Source organism: Carcharodon carcharias, chromosome 7, assembly GCF_017639515.1.
Source record: "Carcharodon carcharias isolate sCarCar2 chromosome 7, sCarCar2.pri, whole genome shotgun sequence".
Classification (NCBI taxonomy): domain Eukaryota; kingdom Metazoa; phylum Chordata; class Chondrichthyes; order Lamniformes; family Lamnidae; genus Carcharodon; species Carcharodon carcharias.
The window spans coordinates 34719622-34737819 of NC_054473.1; the positions used below are offsets into that span (position 1 = coordinate 34719622).

Genomic DNA, 18198 nt, shown 5'->3' on the forward strand with positions numbered 1-18198 from the left:
AGTGGCCAACTTGTGTTGGCAGGAGTTAGTGTTAAATAATAATTACACCCACTCCCTCCACCCTAATCCAAAGCTTGATGGTAAAAACAATATTTCAATCCACTTCCCTAAATGATTTACCAGCACTAACATTCCTGTGGATAAACATCACAGGCGCTGATTTGAATCGTATGTCAACTACCCCTGGGATTTAAACCCAGTCAAGAAAACAGTGTAACAGATGTTTTGCCAACATGCTCACCATTCTTACTAAGATTTTGGCATATTGTAGAACCAAACATTATCAAAGCAACTTAGATTTAATGGTATAATTCAAATTAATCAAACTTACCATAGTCTTTGCCTGAAGATGGGGTTGTGGAATGTTAAGCATCTGTGGATGTGGATAGTGTGGTATAACAGCGGGCACTCCAAATTGATTCAGTCGCATTCCTTAAGTACAGGAATAAAATTGAAAAGTTGCAACAACTTCAGTGACCAGATCAACAAACGCACAACTGCTCTCAAGGTGCAGTAGCATTTTCTTACCTTTGATATCTGACACTCTGTGAAAGTCCATACTGCATGTGCACTAACAGTGAACTACATGGCTACTGAAGCCAATTACATCACAGTATTTAAGAAATACTATAACAAAAACTTGAAGCAAATATTCAAGTATATTGGGAAATAAGAGAGAAAGAGGATAAGAGTACGATGCTTCAATGTGATGCTAACCCTGAAGCAGTGCACAGAAGAGCCATAAGGCTGATTGTTCATAGCAGGAGATTGAGCTGTGAGAAAAGGCTTGAAAACTTGGATTCTTCCAACTTGAAAGCAGGTAAGCTTTCAGAGTATACAAGATACTAAACAGGATAGAGTAGGCCATTCCTGAATGTTATTTCAAGTTAATGATGTCATGAAGCAGATGGTCACACAAAGAATGGCCACACATGTAAGTGTCTTATTAGTAAGGTAACAGTGCCAAAAACTTGAGTAACTCAAAGTATCTAGAAGATATGTCAAAAATACATGACAGGAAATAATAGATTTCCACGGAAGGATAAGCTAGATTTGTTGAATGGCCTCCCATACATTTACTATTTAAATGTAAATTTGAAAATTAAATGCATTAGTTCTGTGCACTCAGTTGATGAATCAGTACAGAATTGATGGTATGGATTCACAAAAGAAGGATGTAAAGCTATGAGGTGATCAAGCACAATTGACAGCTACAGAAAACTATTCTGCTGGAACTGAACCATGAATTATCAAATCGCTATGCAAGTGAAAATCACGCATTTAGATATGGGCCTTTCCTATTAATTAGGATATTTCTTATTTTTTTAAAGGAAGACACAAACACAGGACCAGTTTGTCTGTAAAACCACAACACAATGGTCAAAACTCAAATAAGGAGGTAAGGGCTCGCTCTTTTATAAGGACATTCTAAAACTCAGTAGAAAGCCTAAGCAGAAAGTTGTAGACTCAAAGAAAATTTTCTACAAAATGTAAATATGATATTTTAAGTTTATAAAAAATGAAGAAAAATTTACTTCTGCTAAACTATGTTTAAACTTCAAAATAAAGATATAACTCTCAAAAACTTTTGCATACATCAGAATCACCTTCAAGTATGTACCTGGGAAAGGCGTTGGACCATGTTGAAATAATGGAGGCTTGCTTGCGATAGAGTAATATTCAACTGCTCTCTTGAATTGTTCAATTTTATCTTCTGTCCTAGACTGAAAAGAAATCACACAAGCCATAATAATCCACGGTATACATGATTATTTCTTCTTTGTTTAAATAAGCACCTGCAATTTAAATAAATTCTCACAAAAAAAATATTTTCAGCCAATGCCTACACTTGGTATTTAAATTTAAATAAACTGGCACTGTCAGTAGCTGGATGATGGCAACCATTGCTATTCCTATACGAATGAATATGGTCCTAAAAATGACACAAAATTATATTAAGCATTGGATTTGTCTCATGAAGAGCAAAGAGTTACCCTTGGGAAGGCAGTGTATAAGAGTTTTGTTTGCCTCAGTCCTGAATGCCCACATTATCTGGTACTATTTAAATAGCTTATTAAAGTGCAGGAAGCTGATAATTATTGGGGCTACTAGCATTTGAGATGATCATTTCATTAAAAGGTGTAACACTTCACCCCAGATTTTTTCCCCCAAATACCAGTTCATGGCTCACAGATAGTATTTTTTGTGAGTAGCACCTTAAGTTGTGTGGCATAATACATTAGAGATCCAGCTTGATAGAGATAATGAATCAGGAAAGGTGAGTATGAATTCACATCAGAGAGCATTCATCGGGGTGCTCTAATTATTGTGATTTCATACAAATTATACTAATTTAATTCTCCCATTCAGTTCAGTTAATCATCTCTTTCAAGCCAGCTCCCTGAATAAGATCATCGGTGTGCATGCTCAAAGAAAATACATAAAGTAATCGAAAAGAGAAAGAATACTTTTGTCCATATAACTGTTGTAATAACTTGAACTTACTCCTGGTGCTTGTAGAGAATGTGAGAATGAAGATGGATCATTACTTCCATCTATGGCACAATCTCAAGCACCAAGCATTCCAAAGATAGGTAAAGAACGGATCAGGATTTATACTATTCCATGATACCTCGAAGCCTATTTTTGCAGCAAGCCCAACCAAATTTTGCTGCATAACAATGCAAATTCTGCAATGGGTGCACAGGGTTCATGAACACGTCATTCTCAAAATTTATTTTTCTAAATAGCCTTTTGTTGCACTATTTTTAAAATAATGCACAACAATGATTTCCAATGTTTTCTTCATAATTTACAAATATTAAAACACTCTCACAAATACAAACAGTCCTAGGAATCTACCTCTGCCAATATAGTGTTCTGTTGGAGGGGCCCTACACCAAACACCAATCCTTCTGCCAACACTGCCCTCCCATCTCCACCAGAAGCTGTTTAAGAGAAAGTGGTGGTTAGGGTTATGTAGTAAAATTAACAAAAAGTTATTCAGAGGGCTATAATGTACCTAAAAAAATGTGCTTTTCCATGAGCTTGTGTTGAGTTTCACTTGAGCAATGTAGAAGGCCAAGGATGGAGACATCAGAATGGGAAGGGGAAGGGAAAGGGAAATGAAACAGCAGTTGACTGGGAGCTCAGGGTTGCACCTGTGAACAGAATGGAAGTGCTTGACAAAGTGGTCACCTAATCTGCATTTGATTTCCTCAAAGTAGAGAGCACGGCTCCCGGTCTGTTACAGCCTATTCTGCTTTGTCACTTTTTCATACTTCCATTTCTGCCATGCCTCATTTCCTCAGCCTTTTGCCCACTGCGTTTCAGTTATTATGCCTAAGCGTTATCTCATACTAGCATCACTCATATTATTTAATTCCCTTCTGATTTCCATCCATCCGCTTTACAGCCAGATTACAATTGGCCTCAAAGAATGGGTCGTGGGGGGAGGGGGGTGGGGTGGATCCGCTAAGATTTCCACTCCTGAACACTGTTCAATGGCCTCTACTGAGGGTTCCTAACACAATCCAGAAGCCCTTGCTGTGAATGCACACAAACATCCAGTGAGACAATCAAGTTTAATTGTGATACTGCAGCCAAATGGCCACCTAACAGATAAAGGTCACTTGAATAAGGTACCAATGGACAACTATCATTCATGGTACTGCAACCTAACAAGAAATCAACATTAAAAGTAGCAAAGGGGAGAAAATTAATAAAGAAAAGAATAAATACTGCATATTCATTAAGTTAGAACATGTCATTCGACGGCTTTTTCATTTGCTACATACCCGAGAACGCTTAAAAACATCTCTTGCAACTGCATCCAAATCACCAATATCCTGAACGTTGCGAACATATTCAGCGACTGCTTTTATCACTACATCGCAAGGTGGTAGAACAAGCTGGTGTGCACGTACCTGAAAGTAAACAAATCCAAAATTTAAGTATGTAAAATATTTCCCACTGTCCGACTCATTGTCGTAGCACGTTATCATAACAACTTGAATTTTCATAGCACCTTTAACAGAGAAACGTAATAGAAGCAGGTTCAGACAAAATGGGCAGGGAGCCAAAGCAGGAGGTATTAGGAGGGATGTCAAAAGGTTGGTCAAAGAGGTAGGTTTTGGAAGAGCATGGGGCCTTAATAATTGGGACACAGCTGCCAGTGACAGACAAAAAGAGGGAGGAACGGAGAGATCGAGACACCTGGAAGGATTGTAGGGCTGGAAGAGGTTAGAGATAGGGAGGGGCAAAAGCATGAAGGATTGAAACATGAGAATTTTCAATTGGAGGAACTGGAGGGATGGAAACAAATGTAGGTCAGCAAGAAAATGACTTACTGGTGAGAAAAACGTGTTGCTGAAAACAACGTAGGCAGCAGAGTTTTGGAAGAGCAGACATGTTTGCATGGAGGTTGGTGGGGTGATCATGTATAGAAGTAATAAAAGCACAGATTAGAGTTTCAGCAACAAATGTGCTGACGCAGGGTGGAAACAGGTGATGTTTTGGAGGTGGTAGCAGGTGCTCTTTCTGATAGGGGTGCATGGAATTGGAAGCTTGCTAAGGATAGATTGGACACTGAGGCTGTGAGCAGTCACATTCAAAGTGAAACAGGAACTAGGAAGTGCTGGGGGAAAAAATCTGGTGGGAGGGCTCAAAAGGTGGATTTCAGTCATCCTAATGGTAAATGGAGGAAACTGAGGTTCACACAAGACTGTGTGTTGAATAAGCAGCCTGCTAGCACAGAGGTAGTGGAGCGTTTGAGAGAGATGGGGCTGGGTGTACACGTGGATGTCGCCACCAACAGGCAGTATGTAATTGCGGTAGAGAAGAATAAATTTGCATGCGCACAGTGAAAAAAAGACTTTTTTCACTAAAAAGTGTTTCACAGTCAAAGAAGTACTTTTGAAGTGTAGTGACTGTTGTAATGTAGAGGAACACAGCAAGATCCCACAAACAAAGATAAATGTCCAGATAATCTGATTTACTGATGTTGGTTGAGGGATTGGCCAGGGCACTGGAAGAACTCTGCTGCTCGACTTTAAATAGCGATATGTGACATTTTACTTCCACTTGAGTGACCTTAGTTAAACATCTCATTATTGTTTTAAAGTGCCTGAAACCTCAATTTTGTAAAACTCTTGTTCTTAACTGAAAATGCATTATGTTGCTAATAATCACTTAAGTGTCTTAACATTTTAAGGCTTTCTTGATTTAAGCAACAGGAAGAGCGCAGGTAAGATTTAAATGATCAATTTGCCACATTGGACTTCCCATTAGGTGTAATCCACCGAGAAAGAACATCAGGTTAACTCCAATCTTAAAACATACAGGGGTACATACTAGATATTAAACAAAACTTAAAACATATCTACGTCAAGCAGGATAAAGTCTTAAAACTTTCTTAATACCTGTTAAAAACAACTACTTTCCAATCCTCTACAACCGGGAGATCAAACGCCAATTGGATGACTGCTTTGCAGAATATCTCCATTAAGTCCACAATCATGACCCCAAACTTCCAGTCGCCCATCATTGTAATTTTCTGCCCTCCTCCCACTGTGACCTTCCTGCCCTCTGCCTCCTCTACTATTCCAATGAAGCTCAACGTACGCTTGAGGAACAGCATCTTATCTTTCAGCTAGGCACCTAATAACCTTCAGACTCAACAATTTCAGACTGTAACATAAACAAAAATAGCTGGAAAAACTGAGCAGGTCTGACAGCATCTGCGGAGAGGAATACAGTTAATGTTTCGAGTCCGTATGACTCTTCTTCAGACTGTGACCTCTGCTCTTATTTTCAGTTTTCTTTCTTTTTGTACTTGTTTTTGTTGTTTAATAGCAGCTGTTGGTGATTCTGCTTTCTCCATTTACACAACCCGTGACCCACCTTTTATTTCTTTAACTGTCCCATTACAATTCCTTTTGCCCTGCACCATCATCCCTGTTATTAAATCTCTCCTGCCTACCACCCTATCATTGGCCTTCCCCTTTTGTTCTTTCTTTCTCTCCCTGCCTTGCTTAAAAACTGCTACATCTCTAAGTGCTCTCAGTTCTCGACCTGAAACGTTAACTGTTTCCCTTTCCACAGATGTTGCCAGACCTGAGTATTCCCAGCACTTTTTAAAATTTCAGTTTCCAGCATCAGCTGTAATTAACTCCTGTACTTTCCAATCCTATTTAATTTATAAACTGGTATTGAAGACAGCCAAAAATAACCTTTAGGGTAGTTGTCTATTTAAAATATACAGCTTTGATTTACCCATCTTAGACTAAAGACTTAGCTGCTGTGAATAAAGCAGCAGTATAAACAGTAATATTCAATGTAATAATATAACGGTGTTGACAATGTTCAAAAGTTATGTTTGCTTTCAAAAGTTTCAAATACAAACTCATAAAATGTTTTCTATCTTTTTGAAAAGAAACTCTAAATGCAGATTTGTCCATAGCCTTAATTTTATCTGGGTGGTAAGATGAAAGGCTACCATGCACTATATTCAGCTACTGTTGTCTTTAGAGCTCAGAGTCAAGGAATACAAGGCAGGAGTCTTAATCTAATTGTATAACATATAGTCAGAAAACATCATGAATACTTGTCTCAAATTCTGGACATCAAAATAGGAGACATTCAAGGAGGAAGTTTTAAGAGCTAGAAGGCTGGTTATCTGGCACCAAAAGACTTGGGTGGACTTATAGACGGGAGACACCATAGCTTTTCAGCCATAAAAAAAGTGACAGGGTGGTGACCTTGTATTTTGATAGTTAATTAAGTAGAACGTAGAGCATCATAATAACTTAAATTTGCATCTCAACAGCAGGACAAGAGGACTAATTGATACTGGTAAAGGGAACACAAACTGACGTAAGAACTTAAGAAACAGGAGCAGGAGTAGATGGCCTATTGAGCCTGCAAGCCATTCTATGCGATCATGACTGATCTTTGGCTTCTACTCTGTGTTCCTGCTTGCTCCCCATATCCCTTGATTCCCTGAAAGGCCGAAGATTTGTCCATCTCAGCCTTAAATATATTCAACGATGGAGCACCACAACCCTCTGGGGTAGGGAATTCCAAAGATTCATAATTCTGTGCATGAAGAAATTTCTCATCTCAATCCTAAAGGATGAGTCCCTTACACTGGGACTGTGCCCCCATGTTTTAGATTCCCTTGCAGGGGGAAACAACCTCTCAGTGTCTATCCTGTGGTGTCCCTTCAGAATCTTATATGTTTCAATGAGATCACCTCTCGTTCTTTTAAACACCAGAGAATACAGGCTCCGTTTACTCAGCCTTTCATAGGACAACACTCCTATCCCAGGAATCAATCTAGTGAACCTTTGCTGCACAGCCTCAAACATAAGTGGATTCTTCCTTAAGTATGGAGATCAAAACTGCGCAAGGTATTCCAGGCAGGGTCTCACCAAAGCCCTGTACAATTGCAGCAAAATTTTATTTTTGTACTCCAATCCCCTTGTAATTAAGGCCAACATACCATTTATCTTCCTAATTTCTTCCTGCACTTGCATGCTAACTTTGTGTTCCTTGTACGATCACACCCAATTCCCTCTGAACAATGCTTACAAGTTTCACGCCTTTTAAAGAATAATCTGATTTTCTATTTTTACCACCAAAATAATATCACACTTCCCCACATTATATTCCATCTATCACCCTATTGTTAACTCACTTAACCTGTCTGCATCTCTTTGCAGCCTCTTTGCGCCCTCCTCAGTTTACATTCCCACCTAGCTTTGCATCATCAAACTTAGATACATTACTCTCACTGTCTGTAAGTAATTAATTTAGACTGTAAATAGCTAAGGCCCCAGCACTCATTCATGTGGCACTGCACTAGTTACAGCCTGCCAACTTGAAAATGCCCCATTAATCCATACTCTGCTTTAACCAATTATAGTCCATTAACCAATCTTCTAACCATGCTAATCTATTAACCCCCCCAACTCCTTATTTTTGCATTAAGCTTTTGTGTGGCATCTTATTGAATGCCCTTTTGAAGATCCAAGTATACTACATCCACTGGTTGCTCTTTATTTATCCTACTAGTTAGTCTCAAAAAACTCTAGTAAATCTGTCAAGCATGATTTCCCTTTAATGAAACCATGCTGACTTTGCCTGATAATACTAAGATTTTCTAAGTGTATTGTTAAGACTTCCTTGATAATAGATTCCAGCTCTTTCCAGAAAGCTCTTAACACAATGTGATCGATACAAGATAAAAACAAGAAACTGCGGATGCTGGAAATCCAAAACAAAAACAGAACTACCTGGAAAAACTCAGCAGGTCTGGCAGCATCGGTGGAGAAGAAAAGAGTTGACGTTTCCAGTCCTCATGACCCTTCGACAGAACTAGGTGAATCCAAGGAAGGGGTGAAATATAAGCTGGTTTAAGGTCTGTGTGTGTGTGTGTGTGTGTGTGTGTGTGTGTGTGTGTGGGTGGGTGGCGGGGGGAGAGAAGTGGAGGGGGGGGTTGTGGTTGTAGGGACAAACAAGCAGTGATAGACGCCGATCATCGAAAGATGTCACAGACAACAGAACAAAAGAACACATAGGTGTTGAAGTTGGTGATATATATCTAAACGAATGTGCTAATTAAGAATGGATGGTAGGGCACTCAAGGTATAGCTCTAGTGGGGGTGGGGGGAGCATAAAAGATTTAAAAATATTTTAAAATAATGGAAATAGGTGGGAAAAAGAAAAATCTATATAACTTATTGGAAAAAAACAAAAGGAACAGGGAAGAAACAGAAAGGGGGTGGGGATGGAGGAGGGAGCTCAAGACCTAAAGTTGTTGAATTCAATATTCAGTCCGGAAGGCTGTAAAGTGCCTAGTCGGAAGATGAGGTGTTGTTCCTCCAGTTTGCGTTGGGCTTCACTGGAACAATGCAGCAAGCCAAAGACAGACATGTGGGCAACAGAGCGGGGTGGAGTGTTGAAATGGCAAACAACAGGGAGGTTTGGGTCATTCTTGCGGACAGATCGCAGGTGTTCTCCAAAGCGGTCGCCCAGTTTACGTTTGGTCTACAAGAGACCAAACGTAAACTGGGCGACCGCTTTGCAGAACACCTGCGGTCTGTCCGCAAGAATGACCCAAACCTCCCTGTCATTTGCCATTTCAACACTCCACCCCGCTCTGTTGCCCACATGTCTGTCTTTGGCTTGCTGCATTGTTCCAGTGAAGCCCAACGCAAACTGGAGGAACAACACCTCATCTTCCGACTAGGCACTTTACAGCCTTCCGGACTGAATATTGAATTCAACAACTTTAGGTCTTGACCTCCCTCCTCCATCCCCACCCCCTTTCTGTTTCTTCCCTGTTCCTTTTGTTTTTTTCCAATAAGTTATATAGATTTTTCTTTTTCCCACCTATTTCCATTATTTTTAAATATTTTTAAATCTTTTATGCTCCCCCCACCCCCACTAGAGCTATACCTTGAGTGCCCTACCATCCATTCTTAATTAGCACATTCGTTTAGATATATCACCAACTTCAACACCTATGTGTTCTTTTGTTCTGTTGTCTGTGACATCTTTTGATGATCTGCTTCTATCACTGCTTGCTTGTCCCTACAACCACCCCCCACCTCCATTTCTCTCCCCACACCCCCCCGCCCCCCACACACACACACACACACACCTTAAACCAGCTTATATTTCACCCCTTCCTTGGATTCACCTAGTTCTGTCGAAGGGTCATGAGGACTCGAAACGTCAACTCTTTTCTTCTCCACCGATGCTGCCAGACCTGCTGAGTTTTTCCAGGTAATTCTGTTTTTGTTTTGTGATCGATATAAGAATGGACAAACTTCTGGTTGGAACTGTGGAAGCAAAAACCTGGAATCAGTTAAGTAACAATTAAATGCCGTGACTGGGAGAAGTGGACATGGCGGCAAGGAAACTTTAGGCTCTTCTGCATATCTGAACCAAGATCATTTAAATGGTTTTCCTCATTGGATATCACAAGATAAATACCAATCAGATTACAGCAGCTTTTTTGTTACAGCAACAAACAGTGCCACAGATTATGCAAGTCCATGGCAGAACAAAGGTGGCTTTAGTTGTAAAGAACAAGACTGTCCAAGTTTCTCCTGTATATTCATCAGTCAGTTTTCAATTCTAACTGATGTCACCAGGAGACAGAATGAAAGTTAAATTCTTTCCTAGTGTGAAGCGAGGAAAGATTAGGAGAATCACTCAGTTCATTCTCGTTCACCTCCAAATGGCCATTTATCTATGCCTTGGAGCAGCTGACAAATGACAAGAGCGTCAAAAGTCTTCGCAGAAGTGAATTACTAAAAAAAATGGTTTTATCCAAGAAATGTGCATAGCACTAGAGACCAGGAGGTTGAGGAGAGTAAAAGGGAGAAAGATTGAAAGAAATAAGTTTAAGGAGGTAGAAATATAACAATAAACTTGAAATACCACCATTGCTTTACGAACAAACAAAACATAAGAATTAGGAGGAGTCGGCTATTCGGTTCCTCGGGCCTGCTCCACAGAAAGTTTTATGTACTGAAAATTCTAGTCAAATAAAAGCTTCAGTCTGAAATAGTCTGGCAACAGTTCTCAATAAATGTTAGCACTTTCAGTCATAAAATGGGAGATTCAACACGCTGCATCCATTAATATCAACACTTCCACCATCATGATTATCTTTACCTTTAATGAAGCTAGAGGATGGTCTGGACCAAGTAAACTCCAATGAAAGGCAGCCAGATCTTCATCAGGTAGGATATGGTTGCCTAAGTCAAAGAAGAAGAAAAACCTTAAAACTAAAACAAATAGTCACTTGATAACACAAAACTTGAATATTGATGAAAAAAGAGACAAGCTGTCGAACTTTTTCATCTTGCATTCATCAAGCTAGATGTAAGAATGCCAAATTTCAAAGGGAACAACAATTTATACTGCATGAGTAAAGGGTGCTGATTGATTGACAAGTCAGCTCCAATTGGTTGAGACATTGCCATGGCAAATGCACGAGCAAGCTATTGTCCCCCATGCTTTTGTTTATTCAAAAAAGGTGCACTGTCTGGATATATTCCTTTTGCCTGCAGAAGACAGGTCCCTGAATATGGATATATGTAGCTTCTAGCAAGCACGAGCTGTGGAATAATGGTCAACCTGATCAGAACACCACTGGTTGTGCATTACGCACACTCACAGTTGGGCCCAAGGTTGCCAGTTTTTTGACCTGAGAAATGTCAGTCTATCTTTAATTACCCTAGAAGGGTAAAGTATCTCAAATTTTGAGAATACACCGCTATTATGCAATAGCAACACGAGTGGTGTTTTCCACTAACAGGATGCTGCCGTCAAGCCAAAACAGCATTCTGCTTATTACACAAATGAGTAATGTGGTATATGAATTTCAGTGCCAGTGCAAAGCCATTGGGACATACGCAGTACCTCCCAATGACTGGCGGATCATATCAAAAAGCACATCCCTTTGGCTGTTCACAACAGGCAGAGCACTGACCGTACTCAACCAATCCGTGCTCGCAAAGCTCAGATCATAATGTCAAACATTAGATGTGATTCTGTGATAGAACAGCACTTGCTGAACAATCCTGAATGTGCTAATTACACCAACAACCAATTTAAGATCATAATGTATCTCACTTATGCTTGCTAGAAGCTACATATATTCATATGCAGAGTCCTGTCCTCTAGAGGTAAAAGGAATATCCAGACATTGTACCTTTTTTGAATAAACAAAAGCATGAAGGACAATAATTCCCTAGTGTATTTGCTCTGGCAACGTCGCAACCAATCAGAGCTGACTTGCCAACCAACCCTCTTCTCATGCAGTATAAATTGCTGTTCCTTTTGAAATTTGGCATTTTTGTGTCTTTCCTGATGAGTACAAGACAAGGAGCTTCAACAGTATGTCTCTTTTTTCATCAAAACTCAAATAAAAATACATTTATTTATTTGTTTTGAATGAAAATAAACTTCAGGCCTTTTCTATAGTTTGTCTCTTTTTGGTTATTTGTGAAAAATTTTCATTTTAGGACCTTGTTGAATATACAAAAATACTTCATTGTACAAATTGTATACAACACAATTTGAATGGTTGGGAGCACTGACTGCTCCATTTGCAAACTTGAATCAGGGTTATATTAGTCCTTCATTCTCAAATTTCTGGGCTGACTGCAACAAAGTGGTAAGCTCCAAATATAGATTTTCCCACACAAGTGAGGAAAGGATGGGAAGTGGTTGTGCTACAGGATTTAAAGCCCTCCAACAGTTTAAAGACATTTTGTCGTAAACAGCGAGCATATCAGCCGAAACTATTTGCAGGGAGTACGGTAGGTCACAGAGCAGCCCGGATCTGAGATGGGGACGTCTAGATTTCTGGAATGTCACCCGCAGGATGGGGTTTACTTCAACACTACTGTTAACAAAGGGGTGTTGATATTATCTAAGGAATGTGCTAATGGGGACATTAAGGGTAGCAAGCAGGACAAGCATAAATTATTGGAAAAAGGGGATTCGGAAAGGGGGTGGGGATGGAGGAGAGAGTTCATGATCTGAAGATGAGGAGATGCTGTTGATGACCAGCACCTCATCTTCCGACTAGGCACTTTACAGCCTTCCGGACTTAATACTGAGTTCAACAACTTCAGATCATGAACTCTCTCCTCCATCCCCTTCCCAATCCCGTTTCCAATAATTTATAATTTTTAAAAAATATATTTTTCTTTTCCCATCTATTTTTAAATTTATTTCAATCTATTGTTTTATCTCCACCTTTTAGCCCATTTTGATCCCTTCCCCCCACCTCACCCCCACTAGGGCCTTCTTGCCACTTGCTTGTCCTGCTTGCTACCCTTAATGTCCCCATTAGCACATTCCTTAGATAATATCACCACCGTCAACACTCCTTTGTCCTTTTGTCTATGACATCTTTGGCAATCTCTTCTTTGCCTCCACCTATCACTGGCCCATTATCCAGCTCTACCTGTCCCACCCCCCTTTACCAGCTTATATTTCACCTCATTTCTCTATTTCCTTAGTTCTGATGAAGAGTCATTCGGACTCGAAACATCAACTGTGTTCCTCTCCACAGATGCTGTCAGACCTGCTGATTTTTTCCAGCTATTTTTGTTTTTGCCTAATTACTTTGTTGGACAGCTTTGTAACATTGCAGATCACTATGGAGTGTGTGGTAAATACCAAGAACATTTAACTATTACCCCCATGACAGGGACCCTCCAGCGAGTAAGGGTTTATCCTTCAATACTTTGGTTGCAGCCACAGAGGCCTAGGGCACCAGTCAAACAGGAAAGCTCTTCTGATTGCGACAAGAGACCAGTTAAAGAAAGATCGGTTGGAACTTTACATCAGAGCTTCACTGATCCATCGTTGCCATTAGATCGTCTGTTCCATCAGTGGCAATGGTGAAGCAGTGCTTAATCGTCAGGGTATGATCGTAGGGACACCAGCATATAGAGACCCACCCATAAGCACCTCCATTCATACCCAGAAGTCAGTAAGCCAACAGGCCAAGGTTACCCACATAATAGAAGTGCCACAACCTGCAGTGTTCATCGCAGGACTCGGTTCCCAGAAGCAGGAGCACAAATTCCAAGAAGCTCTTACATAGCAGCCAGTCACCTCTCAAACTCTTGGCATCCAGAAGCCACCATGCCAAAGACTGGAAGTAGGGTTAGAGTCAACCAAGGCATACAAAATTTGGTGAGGAAGCTCAGGTTTGGGAAGTTCACAGAAAAGGGAAGGCTTTCTGAATTCTATCATTTGGTAAAACTGTAGTAGACTTTTCATGCTTCTTCTTGCAGTCCCTGGGCCAATGGTATGAACTCGGACTCTCATGCAATAAAATCATATGACTTACTTCACGCCATCATGTACAACTGATAGGCAAATATTCACCAAGTGGCAACTTGAAATAACCATCATGCATTTTAACAGCCATAACTAGCCCCTAGTGAATCAGTATTGCTTCTGAGACAAGATATGTAAGTTGACACCTGTATATTCTGGAACAGGGATGCTGAAAGAGAGGGTACAGAGCAACTAAAGTGCTGCACAACACTTCTGTTCCTGAAAAATAGATACTAGGGAAAAGGCAGCACAACAACAAACTACATTATGATGCTGCGAAGAGATCAGTCACAGCAGGGAAGGGGGAGGGAAAACTCAAGAGAAATGCTTCAGCAATGGCCTCTTGAAGTTTCCTCTCAACATTGGTTTGCTTAAACGGATTTCTGTTTGCAGCTTGTTAACAAGAAACCTTGAGCATCCTACATATAAGGGCAGATGACTGAAACAGCATTAAATGTGCAGAAAAATCCAATATATGATGCCATCACATTACTATGTTTTAATTTATTGTAGCTAACTGCAAACTGGTCTCAGAAATCTTCATCTAATTTTCCAAGTGGGTCTGTTGAATTCATGCATATAAATTCAGTGAATCCAATCAGGAAACTGACAAGTTTGAAATATCACCGAACTTCTTAGTGATCCTTAATTTGATACTGGAATGTTTCAGGCTACTATGCAAGAAGGCTTAGCCACAACAGCCTCAAAAAATGTCTTTGCTCAGCACAACAAAGATGGCCACTATTAATTTCAGGGTTGAACTAGGTTAGATGTTAGGAAGTCCTTTTCCAAGAGAATAAAGGACCTGTAGGTTTCAGATTTGTGGGGTGCGCACAGATTCACTGTATCCCTTTAAGCAAGAGCTGGGTATGTTTCTGGCTTGGGCATAGATCACTTTGTACAAGACACAGGTATCTTGCAAGGTAAATCAAAGTCAATGTGATCTCGTGGGCTTGTGTTGAATCACTAACGAGATCAGAGAGAAATTTTCCAGTCCCAAATTGGCCTGCATTTTTACCTGGTTCTTTGCCTCTCCCAGATTACATGACTCAGTATGGTGAGTGTATGCATTGTGATATATCAGACATCACAACTGTGTGGGAAAGGCTGAAGATAACAAGAAGGCTGTTTTTTGTGGTTGCAATGATGATGAAATTGTCAACTTTCACTGTCATTACCTTGTGAAATCAACAGCCACTTCTGGCATCCATACATGTGCAGTTAAATGCAGAAACCCAGAAGTTGCTATTTGTGATTCCTTCTTCCTTCACAAGGTGCACTTTTAAAATCTACACAGGTTGCAACCTTCAGAAATCACTGAACTGACAGTATTATATTGCTCTTAAAAACACTGTTACGATCTCAATAGAGACCAGTAAATTTATTTTTAGCAAGGTAGATGAACTTCGAAATCCCAGTTATTTACGAAAACAATAAGCCACAGGATTCCAATTTAAAACAGAAACATTTTTACTGTACAAGAGTCAACATAGCAAACACTAAATACTATCTACCCTATAGTCTTAACATCCAGAATTAACATGAATTAAACACGAATTAAAAGGCAAATTGTGATCAAATATAAACTATAAATTGCACAGTGACAGATACAACTAAGACAGATCAGTCCACTCAGACTTCCGTGGTCACACTCAGTCACAAAGTAATTCAAACTCTGTTTTCCTCATGAGGAATTTCAGTTCTCCTTCTAGGAGCTAAACCGATCCCTCACTGACAACAGCGCACAGCTAACCAGAGTTCTACCGACACAGTCTTCAAACGGCACACATCTGCAGAACCTGCTCAACTTGACCTGGATGGCATCTATCCACCTTTGCTCAAGTATCAGAAGCAGCTGTAGTAACTATATCTTTGTTTATTCTCAACTTCCAGTCGTGCCTCTGTGTTCTTTAGCTCCTGAACTGCATCATCGGACTCATCAACTGCTACTGTCCAGCACTGACTAATCTGTGTCCTCTTACACATCTTTCAACCAGGGTCAGTTTGCCCAAATATTTTTGGTTTCTAAACCTGAGTTTGTTTTTGTTTCTTTAGAAACTGGGATGGTCAGTTTCCTATCTACGTTTATCTGTTCTGTTCCTTTTTCAGCCCAGTTTCTATTTAGTTAGGACCAGCCTCAAAAACATACAAATTAAATTCAAAAACACAGAATCGCTCACATCACCCAAACTGTTGAATCTTTGTGAAAGAGGTGAATTCAGCTTTTAATGGTGTACTAAGTTATAACTACTGCTGAACAATCTCTCTGGCCCTGGAAAACCAATTTTATAATTGTGTAATATCAGTTTTTTCCACGATGATAAAAATTTCAGATTAAGAGTATAACATTTTTACATTTATAGTTCAGCATCTAATGTGCCTGCCCCAATTTTTACATTTTGTAAAATTTGCAAAAAGGTTATTTTTGCATTTTGCTTCTTTCTTCAGTTTCTAAGAAAACTCTTCAATATTGAAGCTACTTTGCTTAATGACATCACTATTGCTGGACACCTGGAAATTACCTTGCCCTGGTGCCAGATTCACATTAATGTCAGGAAAAATAAAAATTCAGGCTACAGAGATTTCTACAGTGTTTTGGGTAGCGTTCAGGTCAGAGGCAAGGGCCATCACTCCATTACAGACCGCAAAATCTAGATCCAAGTCTTTTTCCGTCTCTCATTTTCTTTTGTTCATGTGGGCCCAAGACATACAACTACATCATTCCAGAAAGCTGCAATAAAACATTTTTGTGGAAAGAAAGGGAGTGATGTCATCTTCCCAACTGACCACTGATGTGTCTGTTTGTGTCCTTGAAAAGAGATATGAATGCATTCCTCGCTACCTCAAAAGCAATACCTTTCCAGTTTTGCAACTGTTGGCTCTGTCAACTCCTAAACCACCCTTAGACCTTGTACTTGATACTATTTTGTAATTTTACTATGCTTCACAACCTCTATCATCTTCTCAACACTTCCCCTCCTCCCTTCCCAATCCAAAACATGTTATCTATGCATGTTACATGCAAGAAATCACTAACAGCCTCATTTGAAAACTAATAAGGAAGATAAGAACAAATGAACTAAGTGTTGGAGTAGGCCATCTGGCCTTTTAAGCTTGCTCCTCCAATCAGCAACATCACAATTGATCTTCTACCTCAGCTACACCTTCCCACACTATCCCCATATCTCTTAATTCCCTTAGTATCCAAAAATCTATCTACTTCAGTCTTGAGTGACTGAACATCTACAGCACTCTGGGATAAAGAATGCCAAAGATTCACAATTCTTCGAATGAAGTAATTTCTCCTCATTTCTGTCCTAAATGGCTGAGCATTTACTCTGAGATTACAACCCTGTATTCTAAATTCTCTAGCCAGGGCAAACATTTTTTCAGCATCTATCTTGTCAAGCCCTTCAGAATTTGATACGTTTCAATTAGATCACCACTCTTTTTTTCTAAGCTCTAAGGAACATGGGCTGAGTCTATCATATCTTTCCTTATAAGACGACACATTCATCCCAAGAATCTGTCTTGTGAACTTCGTTGAACTCCCTCTAGGGCAAGACGACCAAAACTACATACATTATTTCAGACGTGGCTTCACCAATACCCTGTATAATTGCACTGAGGCTTCTTTACTCTTATACTCCAGCCTTTCGTAACAAAAACTAACACACTATTTGCCTTGGTAATTGCCTGTTGTATCTTTGCTAACTTTGTGATTCCTGCACAAAGACATACAGGTTTCTCTGAAAATAAACATTTCCCAGTCTCTCACCACTCAGTATCCTTTTTTTATTTTTCCTTCACTTTATTCCTTCCTTCACACTTCACCACATTGTATTCCATCAGTGATGTCTTGCCCGCTTGCCCAGCTTGTTTACTCACCGTTTATTTTCCCACCTAACTTCATATTGCCAGCAAACTTGGATACGTTACACTCAGTCCCCTCATCTCAGTCAATAATACAGATTATAAAGAAGTCGAACTACTGATCCTTGCTGTACTCCACTAATTACAGCCTGCTAATCCAAAAATGTCCATTTATTCCTACTGTTTTCTGTCCATGACCCAGTCCTCAGTCCGTGCCAATATATTACATTCAGTTCCAGGAGCCCTAATTTTGTGTGTTAACTTCATATTTTGCAGTACTATTTCTTTACTTATGATTTCTTTAAGTTCCTCATTCTCACTAGACCCTTGATTCCCCAATATTTATTAAATTTTTTTTGTGTCTTCTAATGTGAAGACACCAAATATTTGTTTAATGTTTCTGCCATTTCTCCCAGATATAATTTAATCTCACTCTGCCTTCAATGCGTC

At 39.7% G+C, this 18198-nt stretch overlaps 1 protein-coding gene across 3 annotated transcripts in view; it reads right to left on the reverse strand.

The window, feature by feature from the left end:
- LOC121280132 (constitutive coactivator of PPAR-gamma-like protein 1 homolog) overlaps positions 1 to 18198 on the reverse strand; it is a 121209-nt gene that overhangs the window by 57756 nt on the left and 45255 nt on the right. For all 3 annotated transcript variants that reach the window (XM_041191809.1, XM_041191808.1, XM_041191810.1), the window contains exons 3-6: positions 10687 to 10769; positions 3798 to 3926; positions 1622 to 1724; positions 332 to 432 (exon numbers count right to left, since the gene is read on the reverse strand). In XM_041191809.1, coding sequence (XP_041047743.1) covers positions 332 to 432; positions 1622 to 1724; positions 3798 to 3926; positions 10687 to 10769 — 416 coding nt within the window. The remainder of the gene's footprint in view (positions 1 to 331; positions 433 to 1621; positions 1725 to 3797; positions 3927 to 10686; positions 10770 to 18198) is intronic.